We start from the raw sequence: 22,380 nt of genomic DNA, 5'->3' as shown, positions 1-22,380 counted from the left end.
GTGATATACAAAGTGGAGAAGAATAAAGATGGTCCAGGTTCGAAATTTTTACCAAAATAGCAGTTACAAGAGTAACAATTTAAATCATTCACGGTATAGAAGTGAAGTTCCAGGTCCAAGTTGGAAAAATGATAATCAATAGCACAACATAGATGGTACGACTGTTTGTACAAGTTAAAGTCCGGTAACAAGTCAGAACTTAATTTTAAATCAAGAAATAATGGATATGCAAACCAGAGAAAGAATAATGAAAATAATCAAGTGGTAAAAAAGGTTTGTCAAAAATGTGGTGAAAACCATGGAAATAAATGACCAGCATTAGTATCTGCTTGTTATTTTTGTAAAAAACAAGGTCATTATGCAAAAGGTTGTCAAACTAAAAGAGCAAATAAAATAAATTGAAGAGAAAGTACAGTACAACCATTTAATAATGGAAATGATCCATATTTTGTTATTAAAATAATTAGTCAGAACATTACCAATCAGTGGTCAATTGTAGCCAGAATTAATAAAACAAATGTAGTACCTATGTTATTTAGATACAGGTGCACAAGCTAATGTGATGTCAATAAAAAATTTTAATGAGGTTAATGTAGAAAAGTTATAACTAGTACCTACATGCATAAATTTAAAGTATTTTTCAAACGATGTTATACCTATTGTAGAAAAAGTAAATTTTTTATGTGAAATTGTGAATAGGTTAGAAAGTATTGAGTTCAATATTGTGAATTTGGAGTGTCAAACAAGTTTGGGCCTAGATACTTGTCAAAAATTAAAATTAATTTATTAATTAGAGTTGATCTAGTAAGTCATGAGTCTATCATAGAGAAAAATAAAGAAGTTTTTATTTGTCTAGGTTGTATACCTACTATATGTCATTTAGAAATTGATAAAAATATTAAACCTATAATAGAACTGCCAAGAAGAATACCTTTTTCTTTACATGATAAATTAAAAGAAGAATTAAACAGAATGTTGTCTACGGGAGTAATAGAAAAAGTCAATACAGCAAGTGAATGGGTAAATTCAATAGTCTTAGTCGAAAAAAGTAAAAAAAGTTTGAGAGTTTGTCTGGATGCCGTAATCTAAGCAAAGCTTAGGGCTTAGCTTTCCAAATCAGGGTTTTGGAAGATACCATTAGATTTAGAGAGTTCTAAACTATGCACATTTAATACACCCTTTGGAAGGTTTAGATTTACAAGATTACCCTATGGTATAAGCTGCGCTCCTGAGATTTTTCATCAAATAATGAATGAAATAGTCATCAAATGTAATGAATGAAACTTTGGAAGGTCACAATAAAACACTAGAACTAGTACTAGATAGGGCAAAACAACTCAATTTAAAATTAAATATGGACAAATGCAAATTTCTATTGTCAGATATTAAATATTTGGGTCATATTTTTAGTGCAGAGGGCATAATGTCCAGATTCTAAGTAAGTGCAATTTGTCAAATGCCAATTCCTAACTGTGTAGCTGATATTAAAAGATTTTTAGGAATGATTAATTATTTAGGTGAGTACATAGATAATTTAGCAGATCGTACGAAAAATTTAAGATTATTATTGAAAAAAATATATTAGTTTTCACTGGACAGAAGAGCAAGGAAGAGAATTTGAGGCGCTTAAAGGAATGATTAGTTACACGCCAGTATTAGCATATTTTGATAACAATCTACCATTAACATTATCAGTTGATAGTTTAAAGTTTGCAGTTGGTGCAGTGATTTTACAAAACAAAAAACCTATAGCATATGCGTCTAAATCTTTGTCACAGTCTCAGTCAAATTACGCACAAATAGAGAAAGAGTTATATGCAGTCCAGTTCGGATGTACTACATTTAAACAATATGTATATGGTAGAAAAGTACAAGTTGAAACAGATCATAAAGTCAGTCTTTTAAGAAACCATTATCTGAGGTTCCAGCACGTTTGCAAAGAATGATGCTAAACTTACAGCTTTATGATTTAGAAATTAGCTATACTCCAGGAAAATTTTCTATTCATCGCAGATACATTAAGTCGGGCACCAGTAAAAGGTCGAGATAATACAATAGTGGAGATAAAGAGTTACGTATACATGGAAGTTTATTAGTTAACAATTTAGCTGTGTCTTCAAAGAAATTAATGGAAATACAGGCAGCAACCAAAACTGATAGAGTTTTACGGTCAATAATAAAATATTATAATGAAGGTTGGCCAAGTTCGAAAAATAACAGAAATTTAACCATATTATAATTTTAATCATGAAACACATGTTGTGGATGGACTAGTTTTTAAAGGAAACCAATAATAATTCCTGAGTCATTACTTCAAGTCATATTGGAAATAATTCATGAAGGTCATTTAGGATATGAAAAATGTATTCGACAAGCACGTACAGTAGTTTTTTGGCCAGTAATGACAGTGGATATAAAGAATAAAGTTGAACAATGTCCAGAATGTATTAAATATCATAGATCAAATAATCCAGAACCACTATTACCACATGAAATACCGACTTTAACTAGGCAGAAAATTGGTATTGATTTTTTTTTTATTATAGTAAAGTGACATATATTTTATTAGTAGATTACTATTCTAAATATTTTGAAATAATGTCTTTATATAATACGTCAGCAAAAGAGGTAATTAGTACTATAGTAGTAATAAAGTAGTACTAAAAAGTTTGGTTGGGTCGCCGACAAGCGGGCTGACGTCGCCATCCTCTTGGTGAACAAGAACCTATCCATAAGCAAAATCACCAAGAAAGAAAGCTTCATTAAGATAAAACTCAATGATGTAGCTATTATAGCGTGCTATATATCACCAAACATCAGCATGACACAATATGAAGAGAAGGTCGAAAACATCATAGAGGCGGCACTAACAGAGAAGCATTATATAATTGCTGGCGACATAAACGCCAAATCCATATGGTGGGGGTCCCCAAGAAATGACGCTAAAGGGAATATATGGAACGAATGGATCGCGTCTACTGATATGGTAGTGATGAATAATGGGAAACATACGTTCGAAAGTGGTGAATCGCGGAGCCACATAGATGTTACCCTGGCATCCAAAAACTATGCCAACAAGATAACGAATTGGGACGTTCTAGATGATAACATCTTTACGTTCCATAAGTACATCGTCTTCGAGATTGGCACAAAGGTAACAAAAAAGAATGGCAGAAGGTACTTGACTTCAATAAAGCAAAATTTGTGGAGTCGATTAGCAATCTACAGGACCAAACTACTGACTTTTCCACCTTCAGGAATTCCATTACTAGGGCATACAAATTAAGCAGCAGGAGCAAAACCGCCTCATACACCGTACCCTACTGGTGGAATGACGAAATTCAGTCAAAACGGACAGAATGCCTTAGATTCAGGCGAATCGCACAGAGAAACAGGACTCAGCAGACGAAAGAAGAATATAAACGCGCCAAGAACGAATTAAACAAACTTATAAAGAGGGCAAAGCGCACATGTTGGCAGGACTTGTGCGAGGCGCTGGAAAATGACGTGTGGGGCGAAGCCTATCGAATAGCCACCAAAACGCTGAGGTTCGAGACCCCGACAACCTGTGCGATGATAGAAGAAGAGACATAGCGAACACCCTCTTTCCCAACAAGCTCAGCATTGAACATACGTACAATACACATATCTGTCCGGAGGAGATAAGTAATGCGGAACTCATCAAAGCTGCAGAGTCCATTAAAGTAGGTAAGTCCCCTGGACCCGATCGTGTCCCACCAGAGGCGATAAAACTGATAGTTAAAACACAACCAGAAGCTATCAGAGCCATATTGAATCAGCTGCTGACAAGACAAGAGTTTCCTAACCAGCTCAAGCTCGCGAGACTAACTCTAATACTCAAACCCGGTAAAGACCCGGAAGAAGCCACAGCCTATAGACCGATATGCCTCCTCGACTGCCTGGGAAAACTATATGAGAATATTGTTAAGAACCGCCTTGAAGAAGAGCTGAGAGAAAATGACATCATCTCAAGCAGACAATACGGGTTCAGGAAAGCAAAATCTGCTATAGATGCGGTCAAGCATATTACAGACACTGTGAAGAACAGCAGAAAAAGATGGGCCGCTCTAGTAATGTTTGATGTAAAGAACGCTTTTAACTCTGCCAACTGGAACCATATTATTATTAAATTAGAAACCGCTGAAGTCTCGGGATATTTGATCAATATTATAAAACGATATTTATGCGAGAGATATGTTTTAGTGGCCAGAAATGTTGAGATGAAACTAACAGCCGGTGTACCGCAAGGCTCCGTACTAGGCCCAACGTTGTGGAATGTCTTGTACAATGGGGTCTTGAACATCGACTATGGGAGAGACACCATGGCAGTAGCCTATGCAGATGACCTTGCCATATTGGTCACTAACGACAGGCATTGGGACCTTGTGGAAATTGTAAACGAATGCTGCGAGAAAGTGAACAGGTGGATGGAAAATAATGATCTCGAACTCGCAGGCCACAAGACAGAAGTGGTCATCCTTAAAGCTCCAAGGAATAGGCCGGACCTGACCTTCCAAATAGGCAATAGCCAATTAGAGCCGACGAACTGCGCGAGGTATTTAGGCATCGACCTGGACAGAGGCCTGAGATATACGAAACACCTGTTAGGAGTGGTTGAGAAGGCGGATAAACGGAAGGCAGCTATCCAAAGAATAATACCCAACATAGGAGGGCCCAGCAGCAACAAGAGAAAATTGTACCTTCAAGTAGTGCAATCGACCCTTCTATATGGAACTCCCGTTTGGATTAACGTACTAAAATACCAGAAGTACAAAGACATTATAACAAGAGCCCAAAGGAAGCCTCTTTTAAAAGTGGTGAGCGCGTACAGAACCACTTCTACGCTGGCCTTACAGGTGATTGCGGGAACGCTCCCCATCCACCTGCTTGCCAAAGAAAGACAAATGCTGTATGAAGCCCATGACGGTCACCTACCTCAGGTAAGAAGGACCATACGAGTGAACATGCTTATAGAATGGCAAAGAGAATGGGAGGTACAGACCACGAAGGCTCGTTGGACCAAAACGCTTATCCCCGATGTTGTAGCATGGTACAACTGTAAATTTAAAAGAGTGAATTACTATTTTACTCAGTTCCTGACCGGTCATGGATCTTTCAGATCCTACACATATTCCCATCAAAAAAACCAACGATGACATATGCACCTCGTGTGATGAGAGGGAGGATGCGGAACATTGCATCTTCCGGTGTAATGTTTTCGCCTACGAACAACAAAGGCTGCAGAATAGATTCGGCGCGATTGCGCCCAACAACATCATGCAGATTGCAATGACCAGCAAAGAGAATTTTGAATATATAATCAACCATATAACAGGTATCATGAAAAGGAAGACTATAATAGAAAGAGCTGAACAAGCTGGGTGAGGGGTCAAATACAAAAATAAATAATAAATAAAAAACATTAACTTTCTTTTTTTATTTCCTTCTTTTTCTTTTCTGTACAAAAATGTACCAAATGTTACCTTTTACGGCAACCCCCCTTTTTTAAGCTCTCAAGTTTATCCGCTTGGGAACTAGGTCTCCTTCCCTACTCGCTTACTGCTTTTAGGTAAGTGCTGTAACTAAAATAAATAGCCCTAAGGGCACCTTTAACCCAGTCTGCGCGTGGTATCCCCATGTTTCGTTCGCTAATGAACTCCTCCAGGGATACCACGGGTCGAAGAGGGGGTGGTTTTAGTTGGTAGGCGACCTGGCAGGGATGTCCGAAGGGGGCCCTCTGTCATATAGTTTGACATCGTGCCTTCGGCGTATGTCTTTGGTCCTTTTGGTTGAATCCAACAGTACTAGGGACACCTTCCCTAGTCGATTACGAATCTTTCTGGTCTAATGTCTAATGGTCCATTGATCCTAATGTCTGATAATGGTCCTCCATTCTCATCAAAAGAATTTCTGTCATTTTTAGTAGATTGGGATATTACTTATCAAAGTTCTATAGTTTGTTTTTTAACCAGGAGGAGTAATTCAAATTTACCGCGCCGTAATGCTTGTTTGTAATTGAACCAACCACAGGCAAGTTTACTCCACTAAATTATGACATTTTGACATTAATGACATTTATGAAATTTTAGAGTTCAAAATTTATATCGACGATTTTTTGTATTTTCTGCGTTATTCCGTTAATTTTTAGATTTTTTATTTGCATTTATATAAAAACAGTTCTTTTCAGACTATTTAGCGACGTATCTATTAGTTTTATTAAGATAACAATATAGATTCAACGTCAAGTACTAGTGGTAATTATCCTTCTACACCTAAAAAACGCCGAGTAGATTTGGGTCATTTATCATCAAATGAAAAACAATGCATTATAAACATGTACAAACAAATAAAAATTGATAATCCTGGAATCAAAATAACAGCCATGGTAGCAAAAATAAAACAGGCAACAGATTAGTTTTGCAGAATAGTTATTGTTAAAATCAAGACTTACTTAACTAATGTGCTAAGTTTAGGTGTTGCGAATTCAACTATTTACAGAACAATTAAGAAATATAAAAAGACTGGAACAGTAAGATGTCCTAAAAATATTGGAGGTCGACCTTCAATCCTTGCAACATACAATGAAAGAGTTAAAACATCTGTACGACAGATAGTACACAGCTTCTTTTTCAAGAATAAAATGCCCACTTTAAATACAATTTTAAGTGAAATAAAATAAGTATTTATTTTTTTCTACAATTCTACAAAAATTCTTCAACTTTTTCATAACAATTCAACATTTTTTTATTGTAATTAGAAAAACAAAAAAATATATATTGGAAGTGAATTGGAAAAAATTATTATTCAAACATAAACAAACAAAGTTAGGCTAGAGTCGACGTGTGAGGTTGTCGCATACTGATTACTGGATTACCGCAAGGCCGAGATAATCAACCACAAAAGAAGATGTATTTGGTGACTTTTCTAGTAACTTTCTTGGGTGTGATTCTGTCATTTTAGTTTACTCCTCCTGGTTAAAAAACAAATTATAGTCCTTATTAACCAAAAAGTAATGGTTTCGTAGAAAGAGCAGTTCAAACTGTCAAGAATATTTTTAATAAGTGTATAAAGTCAGGCTTTGATCCTTATCAGGGAATGTTGCAATACAGAAATACAACATTAGAATGTGGTTATTCTCCAGCTCAATTATTAATGTCACGTAATTTAAGAATGAAATTACGGCCCGTACACACATGGGAGTCCGTTTTACAGGTTTCTTTTTATATACGTCATAAGTTTATGCTTTGTACACATAGGCATTGTATAACGTTCAACGGTTCCGTCATTACTGGATGCAATTTGAACAGAAAACTTGCAGTGTATACTCCGCTATTCTACAGGGATGGACGCTCTCGTGTTGTATTGGTACTATCGCCGGAGAAGGAAGATTCGACGTTATTGGCAGCATCCACTTATGGCCCAAAGATCTAGAGAGGGTGCTTACAGTTAACTTATTAGTCAGTTACGAGGTGATGAATGAAAATTTTACAATTACTTTCGTTTGTCAATGTCTACTTTTGATGAACTTTTTAAACTATTGGAAAATAATTTAAAAAAGCAAGATACCTACTCGATGGAGAAGAAAAACAAGCGATATTTTTAGGGTAGGTACTTTTATTTTTAAAACTCAGACAGATCTACTAACGTAGCATTACTGTATACAGATTGTACTGGCGATAGTGCACAGTCAGTAGGCTGTGGTCTGCTAGTATCACTGTATACAGATTGTACTGGCGATAGTGCACTATCAGTAGGCTGTGGTCTGCTAAAATAGCCCTGGGATGGATAGTGACTAGCACCAGATGTTTGTCTATAGGCTGACCACTCATAAGTTGACTAGCCAACTCTCGTATGTTTAATATTTTGTAGTAGGTTTATTACCCCTGATTGGAATTCCAAAGTTTGGTCATCATCAAGCAAAGCCAAGGACGGCAAAATACCTTTGAAGAACGATAAATTGCGATCATCCTGCTTAATTTTCTTCGGTTTTATCTGATAGTCAATGGAGGACATAATTTTGGCATCAATTTCATTAAAATTTCTTTTGGCTGGTGCTCTGCGTTTTGGCAGGGAGCTAGATTTTGTTTGTCCTTTTGAATATTATTGTCAAGTTTTGTCATTGTAGTCACACTGTCATCTTCGTTTGTAGGTTCATTCGATGTCGTGGTATCATCTTCGTTGTGTTCTTCAGTTTGTTTAGCAGAGACGCTTTCGTGCGTTTGACCAGCAGCAACTACTTGTTTCCAAAACAGCATCTGATTATGGTATTTGTAGGGCTTCGTGTTTGAGACAGCGGAACCAGACGTCTTGCAATTCTTTTTATCTGTTAGTGATCTCACCCAGTCATCTCTCATCTGTCTCCACTTTTTCATAACAAGTTGTCCTAAAACAAGTATAAAACAATTTTATTTTCAGGTATGCAGCATCCGGGTGTTCATTTAAAGATCTTCATTAAACTTTTCACGTTGGTGTATCGACTGTTAGCAAATTATTAAAGAAGTTACAAGATGCATATGGAACAATTTAAGTGAAAAATTTATGCGACTTCCTACATACTCGACGGATGGGAACAGATAGCAAGTGGATTTAACAAAAAAGATAATTTTCCCCACTATCTCGGAGCTGTCGACGAAAAACTTATCCGACTTAAAAAACCACTAAATAGCGGTTCACTGTATATCAATTACAAGGATTTTTTTATCATATTATTGGCCATCGTAGACTCCGACTATCGCTTTGTATACTTCAGTGTCGGATCTTATGGAAAAGAATGCGATTTATCAATATTCAAGGAGACAACATTTTGGAAAATGATGCTAGAAGGCAGTCTACAAATACCAGCATCATGCCCATTAACAAGAGACTCAGAAACGAGAGTTCCTGATGTGATCATTGGAGACGAAGGTTTCGGATTACACAAAAATTTACTAAGGCTGTTTGGCGGGACGCATCTGGACAAAAATAAGCGAATATTCAACTATCGTTTGACTAGAGCTAGAAGATATGTTGAATGTGCCTTCGGTATCTTAGCTAATAAGTGGAGAATATTCCATCGGCCTCTAGACATCCATAAAACAACAGCTGTATTATGGACTGTTAAGGCATGTACTATTCTACACAACTTTATAAGAGACAAGGAGGGCTCAAACAGTGATAATAACGTATCTGAAGAATTTAGTTACGAAAACCTAACCCATGAAGTAAAAACACGAGGTGGTAATACTGCCAATTTAGTTCGAACAGAATTCGTGAACTATTTCATGTCCGAAGCTGGATCAGTTGCATGGCAGGATGAAGCTATTTAGAATGTAATTAAATAATAAAGCAGACACTCACCGAACTCTTATCTTTGCCTTTGTTCCATAGCCTCATGATCCTCCATTAAAATAACGCATATTTCGCGCCAACCTGCAATACTTGCAGTATTGTCTTTGTATTTATCCAGCGCCTTGTCCCAAAGGACTGGCCTATCTTCCACCAAACTAATTAACATTTCCTTGTCTATTCACTTTTCCCACTCCTTGGTTGACATGGTTGATCTATCTATATAATATGTGATTATAATAATTATTACACACAATGCACGCGTGCGTTCTTTATGAATTTACAATAGAAAATACGAGTCACACAAATACACCCCGCACACACCGCCCGCTACAAACACAGTATCATCCGTTAAAATTCTACGTATCCGTATATTTTTAACTGTTCCGTCGTCCAGTATTCGATGACAAAACGGAATGTCATTTTTTAACTGAACGTTATTTTTTACTGTGTACGGAATACTGTGCCATGTGTGAAGTCGCTCATACAACTACATACGCATTCGACGAAAAAAACACGTACATGATAAAACGGAATAGTAAAATGGAGACATGTGTGAACGGGCCGTTACCTGTTATTGAAAATGCACTCATACCAAAAACAATTGATAGGGATGAATATAACAAATTTGTTAAGGAAAAAGAAAGGAAAGTAAAAGAATATCACAATAGGTCAGCAAGAAACCTACCAAGTCTGTTTGTTGGAGAAAATGTATTTTATAAAAAGTTTCCATCATCACCGTGGTTACCAGCTACTGTGATAGAAATAGGTCCTTTTCCAAGATCATATGTCGTCAGAACACCTGAAGGTGTACATTATAGTAGGAACAGACAACACATATTAAAGCCTGCCAGTACAATTGGTAGACATAATACTGAAATAATAGTTAAGCGTGAAAATAGTACAGCAGCTAGTTTCACTTTGCATGAGGCTCCAAATATGAACAACAATACACCAACTTCATTTCAAAGTAATAACAATTCAAATGTCAGCTTAAATAGGTCACGCAGACAAAATGTAAATAATCAATTTTGCACTAGGTTCAGAAGATAAATGTTGCAATGTAATATTGCAAGTGAGTCACCCATTTCCAAAATCAGTTAAATCCACTTGAAAAAATTTGTGGGAATAGGCCAATAACTAGTTGCGTACCTACCGTCATAGGGAACGTGATAAAGTTGTTATCAAAAAAAAATTAAAAAATAAAGCTTTTTCCTAATAAAACTTGTATAAAATTAAAGAAAAAATGTAGGCACTGTAAAATATTAAAAATTTATTATAGCTGATTTTGGAACAGTAATAGGATTTAACTACTTTTGAAACTATTATGTCATAGTATTATATTGTTGTGAGGGCAAAATTTTTGCTTTAGTTAGATTGTTACAATAATGAAGCAATTTTTACTGAAAAGTTTTATTCGTACATTTTTTTAATAGTATTTGGTGTCTATTTTTTTAATCAATAGATTCGTCCTCAGCATTCAGTTCAAAATCATCTTCTTCGTCATCTACAGGATCGATTGGTTGTTGCAACATTTCCCCAAAAAACTTTAACTTCTGGTTGTTTTTCCAGTCTGTTCCATAATGAAGATCCAATAAACACTTTATATCTTTAATTTTCGCGTCTTTAACTGCCACACCTTCTGGTATTTCCGGAACAGCTTGATTTCCGAAAACTTTTCCTCTTTTTAAAACTGACTTGGGCTCACCCGTTTCAAAGTTGTAGTTGGCCTCTCCTTGGATCAAAGCTGTGTTTGGATTTCTTGTAGATCGTGTGAAAATGAATTTTTTAGCTTTTTGAAATTGGAAATGCCACTGTCCTGGAGGTTTTACCACAGCTTCTGTGACACTTTTCCAGTTACTGACAGAGCAGTCTGCACCCAGCTTTATCACAGTACAGGTATTTTTAATGATATCAGTGTATTCGTCTGGATTGTTGATAACACTGAAATTTTGAAACTGTCGTTCTAAAATTCCAAAGACTCGGTCTGGCGGGATGAACGAATGTCCGACTACAGGAAAGTATAGTACCACCTTATTCACGTTACGAGGAGCATCCTTAATAAGCCAACTGATAAGCATACCAACAACAATGGTGTTTTTATTTTGTCCCCCACAACCATCAGAAAAGAGTTTGACTGTGGTGACATTTTCAAAGTTCGAGTTCTGTAATCTATGGTACAAAGCAGATGCTATTTGATTGGATCCCTTTTGATACTGGTTTTCTGTCCAAAGATAGGAGAATGTGTTGTGGCAATTTCGTGTGGCTTTGGAGTGCCCCTCACATATAACAAAGTTATAAAGATACAACTGACGCTTATAGTACGCAGCCTGATCAGGTATTTTAGGCAACACCAAGTTTTTTTGGCAGTCATAGCTGAACACAAGCTCGTTATCATTGTTCTCTCGTAAGAACATATAAAATTTCTCAGCACGAACTTTATGGACTTTCAACTCCAATTTTAAAGCTGCTCGTTTGTCACCATCCTTTTCGGTTGCTGTCTCGCATTCAAGTCGTATACATGTAGAACACTTATCAGTGTATGGGGCATCAAACCCGATATTAAAATTGGTGGCAAACACGTTTCTGAAGAAATCATACTTGCATGTTAATTTGGGAGTTGGATGTTGCTCACTGTACATATACCACATTTTTTTAATGCTCAGTTCACTCGGAAGATATTGTCTGTGTTTGTTCTTTGCTCTACAGTAGTGTTTCTGCACTGGTACAAAAGATTTAATAAAAGTTTTGATGCTTTCTTTCTTTGTGTTAAACTTTTCAACGTGGCGGGCTCCTCCACGAGTTTCAGATGGGAGTACACCTGTCTGAAGAAATTTTTGGCAAAGTAACTGCACCCGGTTTCGACTTTCTTGGAGTATTGCAAGTAATGCCGCTCGACACACTTTAATATTTTCTGTTTTATTGTGTCTTTGCTTAGGTAAGTAGAAACTAGTGCTTACCATTCTTTTTGAGGTACGTTCTGGAATCCGGGTTCTTTTTGCAGAAAAAACCATAACATGTTGCAGAATAAATTGTGTCTTCGATTGAAGGTCCGCATCTTTGTAATATCTGCGATGGATTTTTGTTACGTCTTGCAAGGAAAGCTCTGAGCATCGATACTTGCTTTTGCTTGGATGTTTGCAGTTTGGCATTTGAGGAAATCCCTTTGGACGGTGCCTAAAAAAACAAATTTGTTACACTTTCAGTTACCTAATCGCTTTCGCTGTAGTTGACGTTATGAGAGTTTAGGAAAGATTAGCCTGAATCTAAAGGTATAAGTAAAGACGAATAATAACGGATAAAAAAAGGTGTCTCGTAAATGTGCCAATAAATTTCAGGGGATAAAAGTATACCTCTAAAAAACATTAAAAATGGTTATGTTAACATACCATTCAAAATGTGTCGTTGTTGAGATACTTTTTTTGTATTGTTTGCCGATATCTCTTAAAATTTTAGTACCTACTGTAGATATGATGAAAGTTTGTATACTAGTACTACTTGATAAAACAAGCATTTGTTTCTAAATTGATCATTTCCAGAGGCGCAGATACAGAGTAAATTTTGGGTTTTTATCCCAATAACTTCTACGTTACTGTAAAATAATGAAGGTTGTTGGCATATTGACGAAACACTGTATAAATTTTTATTATAATAATTACAATTAACTTACCTAGATACTTTTGCAATGGTTTTTTTCCAAGTGGAAGGATTGCTTTTTCGTTTTTTAGCCAAAGAACCAGTTGCCTCTGCTATTACTTCAACATTATCAACGATTTCAGGATTTTCCGCTGGCCCCTCCATGATATTAAGAACTGTATCGTTCAGTAAAAGCACCTGTTATGGTTTATTTTAATGTTTTGAAAAAAAAAATAGTGTTATGCTTTTAGGTTTGTCTCAATACTACAATACAAGCACTTCTATTTCTCACAAAAAATGTTTAACTACCTGCTTCGGTGGTCGATTTGTAACTAACAGTGGCTGTGGCACCGAACTCATGGTCATGTGGGTTTAGTATTTCTTTTAACTTGTTTTGACACCGTGACAGATTTAACTGGTTTTGAAACCGACCACCGAATACATTTAACTGCTTTTGGAACAGTCCGAACTTTTCAGCCGGTATTTTCAACGCAATGTAACTGAGTTTGGAACAGTTTGAAGATATACACATGTAAGGAGACTCGTTCCAACCTTTGCTGGAGACGGTCGCATAAATTTGTTTTTCTAGTACAAAAATATCTATTATTATAGTAACCAGTTCTTATTGGAAACTATATCGTTAATTACTAATATTAATTATCAGTGTTCTAAAAACGCAAACAAAATAAAACAAGTGCTATTTCCAAACGCTAAATACCGGCAAATAAAAGCCATAGGCGTATCATAAATAATTGTTCGTGATGTATAAAATATTTAATCGCGATACAGGATGGACATAGACAATCCGTTCTTAAATTCAAACAAAGTGAGCAGATCTCCGCCGAGAAGTTCAACTTCAGAAAAACACATCGCTAATCTGCAAATAACTACCATGCAACAACCATCGAGCAACAGAACCTTGTCTAGCGAACAACAAAGGAATGAAAATTGCTCAACCAATATAGTACTCCAAGAGACAGAGTCAACTGAGAATCAACATGAACAACCAGGTAACTCTTTTCTTTCTAATCATGCTTCTTCTTCTTCTTATCTACCGTCACAAATATACATCGCAAATCCACAAAATAGCCAAGAAAACCAAGATCAAGAATGGAAAACTGTTCAAGCCCACAAACGAGCAAGAAATGACAGCCCTGGAGGTGATAAACAACTAAAACAAACAATAATGAGCGATTACTGGCTCAAAGCACCCACACCAACGTCTAATAGATTTGCTAGCTTAGATGAAGTACCTGATGAGACCAACCAAACCAGAACTAATGCAGCTAAAGAAAGTATTCAACCCCCACCCATATTTGTTTCAGATGTAGGTGATATACAACCTCTTCGACAATTGTTAGAAACAATATCCCCTCTGGGATATTCCATCAAATGTCTCTATAACAACCAAGTAAAGATCCAGCCCTCAACTTCTGAATATTACCGAAACATAACCAAAGCACTCAATGAGAAAAATACACATTATTACACCTATCAAACAAAGGAAGAAAGAACATTCCGAGTTGTGCTTCGTAATATGCATCAGACAGCAGATAAAGACGCTTTAGTACATGAGCTAGGATTAATGGGACACGAAGTAACCAACATAGCTAATATGTATAAGAATGGATCCAAAATAGCGCTTCCGCTCTTTTATATAGAATTAAAAACTAAGCCAAATAATAAAGACATATATGATGTGAGAGCACTCCAGAACATGATTGTGTCCTTCGAACCACCATATCCCAAACGTCAGGTTCCCCAATGTACCAAATGTCAACGCTACGGTCACACACAAAAATTCTGCCATATGCCTCCAAGATGCGTAAAGTGTGCAAGTAATCATCTTACTTTACACTGTCCACGAAAAGAACGCAGCAATAACGTAAAATGTGTACTTTGTATGGGAAACCATCCGGCCAACTATAAGGGCTGCAGCGTATACAAACAAATACAAAAAGAAAAATTCCCCCAACTCAGAAAGAATCAAGAGACCCACAGAACAGACACCCATGAAACCAATAGTCAAAGAGTAACCCCTGGTGTTTCTTACGCCCAAAAAACTTCAGGAAATAGTCAAGCGGATGAAATCACAAATCAACAAACTAATGTCGGCTCAAACCATTCAACGAAAATTGCCAACCTTGAAAACCTGATGACAAAACTAGTAGAGAGAATGGACACTATGCTTAATCTTCTTATGACTATGATTTCCAAAATGCACTAATGCAACACAGACTTAAAATAGCCGTCTGGAACTCAAATGGCCTAACGAACCACATCCAAGAAATAAAAATTTTCCTCGACGAGAAGAAAATTGATGTTATGCTTGTATCAGAAGCTCATCTAACAGACAAAAACTATATCAAAATTCCAAAATACATTGTCCACTACACAAAACATCCAAATGACAAGGCACACGGTGGCACAGCTATTATTATCAAATCTAATATAAAACACCATGAGTTAAATAAGCTCAGTGAAAAGTACCTGCAATCAACTAGCATTGTCATCGAAGACTGGCTAGGCAACCTTACCTTATCTGCGGTCTACTGTCCTCCTGGTCAACCAATCAACGAAAACAACTTTAGCGCCTATTTCAGTTCTCTTGGACACAAATTCATAGCAGGAGGAGACTTTAACTGTAAACATCATCACTGGGGCTCTAGGGTAATTACAACAAGGGGTAGACAACTGCTGAAGTCAATAACAGGAAACAACCTACAACACATATCTACAGGAGAACCAACTTATTGGCCTACAGATCCAAATAAAACACCAGATCTCTTAGACTTCTGTGTGATTAAAGGTATCTCTCTTAACTATTTAGCAATAGAATCATGCTGGGACCTCTCTTCAGATCATTCTCCCATTCTAATTGACCTAGACTCCAAAATCATACTCAGAAATAAGCCTCCAGTCCTAACCAATAATCAAACAAATTGGAAAATATTCCGAAGCGCACTAGCAGAACAAATACCAACGAACTTGCCACTTAAAACAGAATTACAAATTGAAAATGCGGTACAACAACTTACTACCTCCATACAAAAGGCAGGTTGGATTTCTACTCCCGAACAAACAACATGGAAGGAAAGCATAAACTGTTCGCAAAGTGCAAAAAACCTGATCGATGAGAAAAGAAAACTTAGGAAAAAGTGGCAAAACACACACGCTCCTATTGACAAACAAAATTTAAACAGAATTACCAGAAGACTTAAAAATCTATTAAAAGAAGAGAAAAACAGGGGGATCCAAACTTACTTAGAAAATTTGACTCCGTCCAAAGACACCAATTATTCTCTATGGAAGGCGACGAGAAAGGTAAAAGGTCCACAAGACGCCATACCTCCTCTAAAAAATGCCAAAGGTAAATGGGCAAGAACAGACACAGAAAAATCTGAGACATTCGCTGAACATCTTTCTACAGTATTTAGTCCATTTAACAGAGTAGTGCCATTAGAACAAGAAGAACCATTTAATTCTTTTCTTGAGGCTCCATATCAAATGGATCTACCTATCACCAAGTTTAATATTAAAGAAGTAAAACAGATAATAAAGAATGAGATACAACCCAATAAGGCTCCGGGATTTGACCTCATAACGGGTAAGATCCTCCAGGAACTAACCAATGACTGTTACAGAATAATCACTATGATCTTCAATGCTATGCTTAGTCTGCATTACTTCCCTCTGCAATGGAAAGTGGCACAGATTATACTCATTCAAAAACCTGGTAAAGATCCAAAAGATGTCAACTCATACCGACCGATTAGTCTACTCCCAGTCATCTCTAAGGTCTTCGAAAAACTTCTACTACGAAAAATCAAACCAATATTGGACGAAAAGTGTCTCATACCTGACCATCAATTCGGTTTTCGTAACCAACATGGTACAATAGAACAAGTTCACAGACTATACACAACAATAAGAAGTAGTCTCGAGAACAAGCAATATTGTACTGCAGCCTTTTTAGACGCCTCTCAAGCTTTTGACAAGGTGTGGCATACAGGACTTCTGTACAAATTAAAGAAAAATTTACCTTACCCTTACTTTAAACTGCTTCAATCATACCTTACAGAAAGGAGATATCTGGTAAAATATAGTGAAGCCTATACAAAACTCTACCCCATCCTATCTGGTGTACCTCAGGGTAGTGTGCTTGGACCGATTCTGTACCTGATATATACGGCTGACTTGCCAATAAGCAATAACCTAACGCTTGCAACATTCGCAGATGATACTGCTTTCTTGGCCTCTCATAGCAACCCAATAATAGCATCAGAGAGACTGCAACTACATCTGAACAAAACAAATGAATGGCTTAAACTCTGGAGAATTAGAGTAAACCCCTCAAAATCTACACAAATTACATTCACTCTAAGAAGAGGTACATGTCCACAAGTTAACCTCAATGGACATCCTTTGCCCCAAAAGCATGACGTAAAATACTTAGGTATTCACCTTGACAAACGTCTAACTTGGACCAAACATATATGGACGAAAAGGCTTCAATTGGGAATTTTATACAGAAAACTTTACTGGATGTTGGGAAAAAACTCTCACCTATCGATTGACAACAAGCTGCTGATATACAATACAATAATAAAACCCATTTGGACATATGGCTCACAGCTCTGGGGTTCAGCTAGCAAATCTAATATTATGATAATACAAAGATTCCAATCCAAAACTCTTAGAACAATCGCTAATGCACCTTGGTATATCCAGAATGATGCAATACATAGAGATCTTCAGGTACTAACAGTCTCTGAAGAGTGCAAAAAAACTTCTGAACAATATCAAAACAGGTTGCGGGTGCATCCTAATACCCTGGCACACAATCTTCTCAACAACCAACAAGCGAAGAGATTGAAGCGACATGACCCCTTGGACCTACCTCACCTATCCTGACAGAGCCTACAGCAGTGGGAGTTACGCCTTCAACAGCACCCAGCCATTGTGAACAGTGTCGCTTTTAGTGCTCGCGTATCAGTTTATGTGCGCATCCTACCGGTAAAAAGCCAATTTGTGTCGTGATGATTTGGTCACTGGACCTTACATCTCTCTGTCATGTAAAGACAAAAAATTTTACTTATTGTTTTCACTGCAAAACAGATTGTAAAAATCTTAAATGTTAATAAAAAAAAAAAAAAAAAAAAAAATGTAAGGAGACTAACAAAGAATTCATTGAAATCATAACGTCCATTTTTTTAAATTTTGGATTTAACTAATTATGGAACTGGGCGACACAAGTATATTTGATGTGTTTGTATAGTTTAGTATTTTTTATTTAAAAAAAAGGGGGCATGTTATGTTGTGTTAAGTTGTAAATCTACCTTAATATGTGTAAACCTACCATAACGTTAGTGACATGTCAAATAGAAGAAGAAGCTCGGTAGTAAAAGAAAAGGACAGACATTGACAGTCGACAGACGGTTCTTATGGCTCTTTAGAGATAATTATGTATTATTATTGTCTATTAAAACCAAAAATCCCACAGAGTAGAACAAATAAGGGTGGTATTTTTACCATAGGAATATCAAATTTAAACTGTTTTGTGTGTGTTTGTTATTATATGTTTGTGTAGTGCATGTTAACGTAGATTATAAGTTTGTGTATAAATTGTAGATGATGTGAATCGAATTTCCTTTTACTCTGCTATTGTTGGTGTATTCTTGTTATTGACTTATTTCCTTAGTATTGGCAACCAAAGCATTCTACATTCTGCTGATGGGTATGCTACGCATTTTTTTTCATTAAGTAGGATGAGAAGTGCTTCTTTGTCTTCTCTCTCTTTTTCATGTCTATTTCTTTCATGATTATTGATGCATCTTTCCATTGTACTCTGTGCTCTTTGTCCCAGGCCTGTTTGCATATCTGAGATTTTTCGAAGTCTCTGTTCTTAATGTATGTTTGCTCGTTTATCCTTACACGTGGTAGTCGTGCGGTTTCTCCCACTTAGAAACTGTTGCATTCACATGGTATTTTATAGATGCAGAATTTTTCTTTTGTGTTGTTGGATTGGGTTTTGGACAGAATTGATCTTAATGTATTGGTTGTTGTGATGTTGTACTTATTTCCTATCCTTTTCATTTTTTCTAAAAGACCCTTTACATATGGTATTGTTGTCATCTTTGAATCCCTTCTTGTGGAAGGGAAGAAATACGGCAGGTAGAAAAGCCATTACAATGTTAAAAGTATTTTATGGGACCAATCCATCAGCAAAGAAAATAAAGAGAGGATTAATGAGACTATAGTAAAAAGTATCACTCTATACAGCTGTGAGGTATGAACACTAAAACAAAGAATATTGACAATACTGAGAGCAACGGACATGGATTTTTGGAGAAGAGCGGCAGGAAGATCTAGAACAGAAAGGATTAATTATTAAGGAACGCATTAACGAAATAATGGGAATCAAACTAACAATCTCAGATGGCTTATCGACAAATTTATCTGGTTCGAACATATACATAGAATGTTGGAACAACGAATACCAATGTAAATACTAAAATGGTAACCAGAAGGCAAGATTAAACGAGGTAGATCGAGAACAAGTTGGAGAGAAGGAATAGACAAAGAGATGAGAGAAAGAAACAGAAGAAGACCTATGGAATGACCGGCAGAAGCGGCGATTGGAAGTCGGAAAACGGCGGAGAACCTTACAAAAAGACATGTAGTAGTAATAGAACATTGGTAAATAATAGTTATTTTTTAGAGTGTTATTGGAATATATGTATATCCAAGATATATATGTAGGTATAGCAGTTTTTTAATAACTCAACATTATAATAAATGGTAAACGATTTAAATGTTTAAAATATAAATTATTCCTATGAAAATAATAGTTATATATTGGATTGTTTGTAAAAGCTATAATTACATATTAGCTTAATATTGAGGTATTTTGTTACGTACTTCAACTCGGTAGGATCAAACAATTTTCGTTAATTTTTATTATTATTTTAATAAATAAATGCAATATTTTTAAAACACACTACTGATGCAAGGACGAAAATCAATATTCAATAAAATAATTTTAAATATAATTCATGATTATGCTTATAATCAAGCGTAGAAATATATTTAACTTTTGTGCCGTCCATATTTCCATTTATTTAATAAAGAAAATACTAAACTTGATCATAAAATTGTAAAATCATTAAAGTACTTCCATATAGTATGGTCTTCTAAATAAGCGACTTTGGACAAAAATGCCGAAACAGGTTGAAGCTTAGCTTTCTTATCGCTGGCCAGGGTTAACAACCATTTATAGTAGACATACTACAATTACACTTTTTTATTATGTACTACCATACCTTCACAATAATTTTTAAATCTACTATAAATTTTCATAAACCATTTTTAGATCGAAAAAACAAATTTTTCGTAATTAATTTTAAAACGTTTTTTATTTGGCGCCAAAATGACGACTGTAGACACATTACAGTACATTTTAATATAGCGCTCCTAGCGTACAACATATCAATTATTTCAATTGATGCTTATAAACATCTAAAAACTACAGTACGACTACAAATTTGGGAGGGTGACGCATAAATGTAACTTATCTACTAATTACACGAGGTGCAAATTAAATACGCCGTTTACGAATAAGAAAATCAAAATAATATCGGTTCACAACATTTTATTGGCTCTTCGTACATTTTAATGGGTAATATGCGATACTTTACAGTGTGCCATCTGTAACAACAAAAATAAAGTTGAAATTAAAACAAAACAGAAATACTAAACTCTTAAGTTTTATACTTCGAATTTTATTCGCGCCTTTACCCAAACCAATAACGAGTCAATAAATCATATAAGTTAGACAATTTTTCCTAATCTTAGAGACTAAATTATCTGACTTGTTGTCTGATATTGAACAAATGATTGCAAAAATTAAAACAAAGGTATATTTCGATCAAAGAGAACAAATATAATAACAAACTATTTGCACAAAACGAACATTATAAATCATTTCTTTAATGACTTATTCTGTGAAGCCAAAAGATTTTTAATTCAGAATCCATAATTATACATTCTCCGCAGTGATAAATGTAACATAACTGTTGCAATGAACAAGGAAGATTATATAAATAAAAGTCAAGCATCACTAAATGACGTAAAATATTATAAACAACTGACAAATGATCCAACATGCACCTTGCAACAAAAATCAAACAAACTTGTATCAAAATTGGCTAACAATGGCATCATATAATCAAAATCATTGAAAATTTACAATTCAGTAGCTCCACGATTCTACGCATTACAAAAATACTTACATAAACCCATTCTCTCAATGAGACCAATAATCTCTTCAATAGATTCTCCCAATAGTAAATTAGCAAAGTTTATAACATTAATTTTAACAAACGCATACAATTTTAATAACGACTTAGTAAAGATTCTTTTGTTTTTAGTAATTTCATAAATGATAGAAAAATTCCAGAAACATACATTTTAGTAACTTTGGATGTGGTGTCTCTATATACTAACATTCCTTTTTATTTAATTTTAAACAGTATAGAAAAATACTGGAATGAGATCCAATCACATCAAAAGAAATATTATAGGTATTTCATTTTTGATACCTATAAATGCAAATTTAATAACAGTAATTACCAACAAACATCAGGCACTCCTATGGGAAGCTCATTATCACCAATCATTTGCGATTATGCTCTAGATGATCTCATTGAGGAATGTTTAAAAATAATACCTTTTCGTATTCTATTTGTTAAACGTTTTGTAGATGATTTGATCCTAGCTGTACCCAATGACAAAATCACTGAAGTCTTAAATATTTTTAACCAATGTAGCCAATTACAATTCACTGCAGAAAGAGATCAAAATAACAGTCTCCCTTTTCTAGATATGATTGTCCATCGCACACATGACAATAATCCCAAAATAGAATGGCATCGAAAACCGATTTCTAGTAATAGATTCATAAATTACTATTCGAAACATCCTAAAAAAAAATGAAAATAAATTAATTTTGGGACTAAAAAGTAGATTAACTACAATATTTCATCACATATAGAGAACATAGTTTAAAGAGACTAAAAAACATACTAATGAAAAACTCTTATCCCGTAGGCCTACTTAATAAATTAATTTTTAGTACTGCAAACTCTTTAGCCTCCATCACATTGATCGGCAATACCAACAATGAAAAACAAATCACAGGAAAAACGGCAACCCAAGAAATAAACAATAGCCTGACAGTTAACACCTTAATACCAACAACACCACACACTTTTGGATTTCATTCTTAACACCGAAACTTCTCAAAATATTTAAAGGATCAGAAAACAAAGAAATTTCCACTAGAAATGTTAAAACCATAGCACATTTATACACTAAAACTAAAGATCCTCTAACAACCAA

At 35.4% G+C, this 22,380-nt stretch overlaps 3 protein-coding genes across 3 annotated transcripts in view; 1 reads left to right on the top strand and 2 right to left on the bottom strand.

Annotated features, from left to right (window-relative positions):
• Nucleotides 1-7,629: 7,629 nt before the first annotated feature.
• Nucleotides 7,630-22,380, bottom strand: part of DCX-EMAP (Doublecortin-domain-containing echinoderm-microtubule-associated protein) — a 1,094,074-nt gene continuing 1,079,323 nt past the window's right edge. The window contains exon 20 of the mRNA XM_072521390.1: nt 7,630-8,404. The gene's annotated coding sequence lies outside the window, so the exon portion shown is untranslated. The remainder of the gene's footprint in view (nt 8,405-22,380) is intronic.
• On the top strand, nt 8,832-9,326 carry LOC140433761 (uncharacterized). Its single transcript, XM_072521738.1, has one exon. It carries the CDS (start codon nt 8,832-8,834, stop codon nt 9,324-9,326), a length of 495 nt encoding a protein of 164 aa, XP_072377839.1.
• On the bottom strand, nt 10,581-13,152 carry LOC140433367 (uncharacterized). Its single transcript, XM_072521388.1, has 2 exons — nt 13,016-13,152; nt 10,581-12,522 (listed from the first exon to the last, which is right to left on the bottom strand). Exons 1-2 carry the CDS (start codon nt 13,144-13,146, stop codon nt 10,800-10,802), a joined length of 1,854 nt encoding a protein of 617 aa, XP_072377489.1. The 5' UTR covers nt 13,147-13,152; the 3' UTR covers nt 10,581-10,799.

This window comes from Diabrotica undecimpunctata, chromosome 2 (assembly GCF_040954645.1).
Source record: "Diabrotica undecimpunctata isolate CICGRU chromosome 2, icDiaUnde3, whole genome shotgun sequence".
NCBI lineage: Eukaryota > Metazoa > Arthropoda > Insecta > Coleoptera > Chrysomelidae > Diabrotica > Diabrotica undecimpunctata.
The sequence above is the reverse complement of the archived record's forward strand: the minus strand, read 5'-3'. Positions and strand labels throughout refer to the sequence as shown.